This window comes from Spea bombifrons, chromosome 2, assembly GCF_027358695.1.
Source record: "Spea bombifrons isolate aSpeBom1 chromosome 2, aSpeBom1.2.pri, whole genome shotgun sequence".
In the NCBI taxonomy this organism is placed as follows: Eukaryota; Metazoa; Chordata; class Amphibia; order Anura; family Pelobatidae; genus Spea; species Spea bombifrons.
Genome location: NC_071088.1, coordinates 20,124,586 through 20,131,104, shown reverse-complemented (window position 1 = coordinate 20,131,104; position 6,519 = coordinate 20,124,586). Strand labels below are relative to the sequence as shown.

General features: G+C 41.2%; 1 protein-coding gene across 2 annotated transcripts in view; it reads left to right on the top strand.

Annotated features, from left to right (window-relative positions):
- The first annotated feature begins 746 nt into the window (after window positions 1-746).
- The window catches only part of ANKRD13B (ankyrin repeat domain 13B), a 73,397-nt gene continuing 67,624 nt past the window's right edge, over window positions 747-6,519 (top strand). For both annotated transcript variants that reach the window (XM_053457042.1, XM_053457041.1), the window contains exon 1: window positions 747-1,341. In XM_053457042.1, coding sequence (XP_053313017.1) covers window positions 1,240-1,341 — 102 coding nt within the window. In that variant the 5' untranslated portion in view covers window positions 747-1,239. The remainder of the gene's footprint in view (window positions 1,342-6,519) is intronic.

Here is a 6,519-nt window from a genome sequence, read left to right as displayed (position 1 = left end):
GGGGGCTTGATGTAACTTAATATCCTGGTGCCCAGTATGTGAGACACAAGACTGGCCAGGGTGATTAGAAGAAAAAGTTGCCTCAATGTGGGACTAATCTCCATTTCGCAGGATCGGATAACTTTTGTGGGAGAGAACCCCATATTCATGACGGTTCTATGTTAATCGGGACAGTTGGGAGGTATCCCTTTGCAAATTCTCCCTGCACCACCCCCTCAATCATGCAGTTTTTCAACAACAAACCCTTCCAGTACGTAGATCTAGACAGAAGTCTAATTGTCTTATATGGCAGGGCTTGGGCTTGCCCACCATATTCTGGAAGTCCTCATATGCCTCCCTATGACTAACAACTATGGGTATAACATACCTGTCAAATGACAAGCATACTAGGGGTTAAGTTTACAATGTAAAATGTATTTTACTCCTTCTTCCACTTAATTATACGCTATTTTTCAAAACCATAGGATTAAAAATACACTGATCACAAGGACTGTTTTGCAAGTATTAAAATATTACAATAACTAACAAAAATGGCATTTATTTCAATTGTGTATTTACATTATTTACATAATAGACATGCCACGTAAATAAAGATACTCAGTGTTTTTTTTTGTATGGCAGATGTCACTGCAGGAAGCTTGTGATTTATATACAAAGTATATTTACAAGAATCAGTCTGTAAGATCCTGCTTGATGGGGACAGCCATGTATTAAGAGCCACACCTGCTGCCGGAGCCAGACACCGAACTACAACCCCCATAATGCAAATCTCTCCTGCCTGTCACTGGCAGCATCCAGCACAATGCACAGGCAACGGAGCAGGGGCAGCGCTGCCAGGGAGGAGTCCTGAGCCCACCAGGAGCCCCTGGCACTGCCTCTCCTTACCCTCCTAGCTGCCCGGCAGGCTCTTCTCTGCCTGCCAGGGGTTACCCCTCCCTGGCATGCCCAAACTTTGCCCCTATAGCCAGCCTCTCCCTTCCAGTCCTTGCTGCTGCAGGGTGCTGTGAAAAGAAAAAGGAACTGTCTGCTGCTGCTGTGGATCTGCGCTGAGCTCCTACCCTTCCCTGCACGGCTGCTGTGTAGGGGGAGCAGCACATAGCCATACACACTCAGGCACATCCACTTGCACCCACATCTCCGCTAACACCCACCAGAGCCTCCCCACTCGAGTCCCCTCTCCCACACGGTTCTGCATGACGATTTTGGGAACAAGGGTGGACAATCCAGCATGAGACGAGGATGATGCCAGGAAGAAAAGGTCCGGAGAGCAAATACCCCCTGCACTACCTGGTCTGGCACAATAAATACAGGGAGCTGGAGAAGGAGCTGCCGGAGAAGCAGGTGGGTTCTGGGCAAACTGTCACTGTGAATGGGGTGCTCTGTGGGTGTAGGATGAGGCATCAGCGTATGGGTGGCTTTCCTGTAGGGGTACAAAGTAAGTATGCATAAGCAGGTGCCATATAGAAATACATTCTGCACAGGAGACATATTGATGTAGCAATGTGGGGATTTATACAAACATTATATTATGTTCAGGGGATATACTGTTTAAGGATATACGTGCCCAATGTAATGTAATTCAATGTGCATTGTGTAGAACACTCAGGTTCTGCATTATGTAGATGTACAAGAACCATATGTAATTATATATATTATATAATATAAATTGAATTTTATGAAAACATTATGGCTTAGGCTTATCAACCAGTCCATTGACATCAAAAGCCATCTATATAAAAGTTAAGGGAAAAGGGAATTAAGATCTATAATAAGCAGAAGGAGCTATAGATCTACAATGATGCCTTGATAAGACGAGGTATTGAATGAATGCTTCTCCTTGTCCTCAGGTGGAGGAAGCTAGGAGATGTGTCATGACATGTAGTAATGTGTACTGCTGCCTATTAAAACTAGCTTTAAAGTTCCTTCAAATGTTTCAATGCATATATGTGTTTAAAATAATTAATTTGTGCAGCGTATGTCATTTGGCCTTAGAAACCCATTAAGCAATAGGTGTATGAACTGTGAGTTATGTTATGTTGTTGTGCTATTCAAATCATATCCTCAGCCAGAGGTAGACTGAGGATCCTGACTGTTGTAGCACTACATCCCATTTACACAGTATTATGCCACTATTAGTGAAAGGTGTAGGCTAGACAGACGTGAAGACCATAGGTCTGTATACTATAGATAGAATCTATAAGGGCTTAAAAGAATTTAGGAACCGCGCCTGTGATTACAGGTGCTTGGATGCACCAAGCGATATAATAATACATGTGATAATATAATAATAGCTAAACATGTGTGATTGTGGAAAGCTTATTAAAATGAAAGGTAAAGGATCATAATGTATCGGTTGACAGTGTACAGCACCGTGATACCTGGTGCCACCTTACCGTGAAATCATTCAATGGATTTGTAGGTGAAGGCTGTGTACTCTGCACTGGTGAGAGTGAGTGGGTGCAGTCAGCAGTGAGTAACCACATCACCTCTCTTATCTTGTAGTGTGTGACCAGTGTGAAATAAACAGGGTAATTAGTCATATCTGTAGTCAGATGTATGTTCATTATTAATGTAATTAGCATTTCTGTGCATTTAGAAAGCTCCTGGATTTACAGGAATCAGGGATAATAAGCACCTTAACGTGGAGGTTGTCCTTATAATGGTTAGAAGGTGCAAAGCTACAGTTCTGTGTAAGGGTGTGCCATTTTAAGAACATGATTTTATAAATGTATAGTGTCATCTTAAGGAATTAAAGGGACAATCCAGCCATCATATGTATTTAAATGCATATGATAGCTGGGTGGTCCCTGTAAATTTCCATTTAATCCCTGTTGCTAATTCATGGGGAGAAGTCGGCAAAACACATGCATTTTCCCCATTCCCCCATCCCCAGCTATTTCTGATGTAGGGGATGTGTGTGGCTGAACGCTTCTTCTGCCATGTGATAAGCTCCAGGGCTGGCTCGGCGGGTGCGTCTAATAAGAAACCCTGTGCACATGCACAAAAAGCACTCCCAATCAATGCAAACCTATAGCTCTTAATGTACTTATGTCTGTGACGTTAAAATGTCCCTTTAATTTATAATGTGTTAATAATTCTTAGGTTCTCTGACGTCAGAGACACGGGAATTGACTGGAGACATCAGTGTTAGCCAATAGTACTAGGGCATGTATTGAAATGTACCTAAGGGTTCCACATGGTTTCAAGTTAAGAACAAGAATGTAATGGTATTTTGTGAAAACTCTTGTTCCAGGATAACAAGAATGCATCTTGACCCTCTGTAGTGTATTTACACTACACACAGCATTGATATACATCTGATGTGTTACTAGTGCTTTCCATAGGGTTTTGGTCATTCATCCCTTATAGAACAGGACATCTGGAAATGCTCCACCCTATTAAAAACTCAGGTTCATGCAATTAAGGCTACCTATAGATAGTTGTATGGCAAGAAAATGGCTACAGAAGCTCTGCTTTGGAGATTCCACTTGGTCAATTTGGTGCTTCCAGTTGATCAGCCAGACACTCAAGACCCTCTTGAAAAATGGGACAATGAAAAAATTGGAGTGGGCTTCCGTTTTGCCTTCGTATATACTGCAAGCTTAATACTATCTTTGTAGCCTACAGATCACGTTCAATGTGCTCCTGGTGGTAAATAAAATTTTTAATTAAATACCATAATCTTGTCCATTTAAAGTGCACCAATCTGCACCCCTTTGAAAGACTACTAGCCTTCCGAGTGCCCCTAACAAGAGACCATCACTAACTACAAATAAAGACATATGTTAAACAGGCACTTACCTTTCTTCCAAGTGAAATGTTATATATTCTTAGCTTTCTTAAGTTCTTCACCTGGGCAACAAGCTAGTCTTGCTGCCAGAAGCTGATAGCAATCCATTAGGGAGGAGACTCATATTTTCTATCTAAAGATATATTTTACTGTATCTATTATTTTAGAAAACTAAATATTTTGTTTATATTGAAAAATAACCTTGGTAACATCTAGGTTAGACGGGCCATCAACTTTTAGAATTAATTTTATCTACTTTTAATTATTCATCTTTTTACTGCATAAAAGTTTAAAAAAACAAACAAACAAAACACCTCATTGCTGTAAAATACAAACGAGGAACTTGGTTTTGTATGGAACAGTCTAGTGTAAGCCCATTTGTATGGGAGGTCAGATGAGTGTATTGTGTTGTGCTGGAGCATTATTCTGTATGCAAAGCAGGGTATTCCTTGGAGATTGTGAGTGCTTTGACATTTGTAAAGATAAAAGTGAGTACAAAGTGTAAAGACTGAGCGTCTGAAAGTTTGTGCACTGTGTTCTAGATATGATCATAGTTGCCAACTGTCCCATGTTTTCCCTGGGATTTGGGAGGTTGTCTCTGTACTTTCTGTGTTCTGGCACATGTTCCAGAACATGAGCAGTTGTGAGTGTCAGGTGAAAAAGAGACAGACTCTCCCCTATTCCTCCAATCGGGGGAGAGGGTGTGCCTGGAAACTCCTCGGTTTTGCGGAACAGCTCTGGGATGCCTGGTTCACCGAGCTGGTACCAGGGAGAAGCATGATGAAGAAAGAAGAGAAAAGGAAGAAAAGAACAAGAAAGGCAAGAGAAAAGGCAGGGAAATTTGAAGGTTACACAGAAGTGGTCGGCAGAGAAGGTAGGGAGACATTGAGAGAGAGCATGAGCGCGTGTTATTGAGAGTGTGAGTATGCATGACAGTGTGTGTGTGTGTGAAAGAGCGTGAAGGGAGGAGCTATACTTGAAACCACAGCGCCCTCAAACAGCTTGCCTGTGCCATCTTTGCCATAGCATGTCTGTGCATCCAAACAGCCTGCCTATGCCATCTTTGCCACCAAACAGCTTGTCAGTGCCTCTAAACAGCCTGCCTGTGCCATATCTGCCCTAACCAGCCTGCCTGTGCCTTTTTTTTACCCCAACAGCTTATCTGTGCCATCCTTGGCTCCAAACAGCTTGTCGGTGCCATCTTTGCCACCAGCTAGCTTGTCAGTGCTACCAAACAGCTTGTCAGTACCCCAAACAGTTTGTCTATGCCATATTTGACCCAGCTTGTCTGTGCAATCTTTGCCACCAAACAGCTTGTCAGTACATCCAAACAGCCTGCCTATGCCATATCTGCCCTAACCTGCCACAATTTGCCTTCTTTGTACCCCAACAGTTTGCCTGTGCCATCCTTGGCTCCAAACAGATTGGCAGTGCCCCAAATGACTTGTCTGTACAATCTATGTCCCCAAACAGCTTGCCAGTGCCCCCCAAATAGTATATATACTCCATCTTTGTCCACAAACAGCTTGCCAGTGCCATTTTTGCCAACAAACAGCTTGTTAATGCCCCCTTTGCCAATAAACAGCTTGTCAGTGCTCCAAACAGCCTGCCTGTGCCGTTTTTGCCACCAATGAGTGCTACCAAACAGCTTGTCAGTGCCCCCAAACAGCCTGCCTTTGCCACTTTTGCCACTAATAATATAAATAATAATGGGGATTTTGGGCAGAGGGTGTGGTAAATTTTCAAGTAAGTAATTGATAACTGTGTGTCCTTGAATTTTTTTCCAAATGTTGGCAACTTGTGTGAAACCAGTTCAGTACCGTGCTGCATGTAAAGAATGCTTTTTCCACAAATGATGTCAGAGATGACCTCAGGTGCAAAAAAGTGGGCATGTCCACCTCTATGACATACCACAAATAAGTAATCAACAAACCAACTTAAAGAGGTTTTTTTTCCCACAATAATTCACATTGAAGCAGATGGATAACAATCTAAGAGACACATTCTAAACCTACTATTAGATGGAAACTGGTGAGTGAGTGCTACTGTGCTAGAGACTTATGTACGAGAGGTTGTATAAGGAAGGAAAAGGGTGAGAAAGAATATATTTCAAGTATCTGATTATATGCATATTGTTGGTTTTTTTGCAGTGCCTGGCAATTGTTACTATAGTAACAGCCAGGAAATTGTGCCAATTTAGATATGTTGATAAATTGTTTGACAGACTCACACAAGGCAAATAATTTTGATACGGTTGTTTTAATGTTGAGAGAACCAGCTGCATATCAGAGTCACTCCAGATAATGTGAACATAGGAACTTTCGTGCAAAAAAGATTATTGTCAACTTCAATGTGAACAGTCGTATTCCTAATAATCACCTAATTATTGAACACCTACAGTAAAGGATAATTTTATCTCATTTTATTTTCTTAGGAATCAATATAAAAATGCCTGCTATTTTTTTTACTTATAAACAGAATTTGCCAGCAGATGAGAACCATTGAGGCATCTAGTCTGCCAGCAATATTCTTAGATTTAGGATAGCCATATGCATATCCCATGCATGATTAAATTAGCTTACTATAGGCATATATATATATATATATAGATAGATATATATCTATCTATCTATCTATCTATATATATATATATATATATATGACAGCTACAATCTTTATATCGCATCACATCTTGTTCTGCACACATAAGAACAACTTTACAGAGTAAC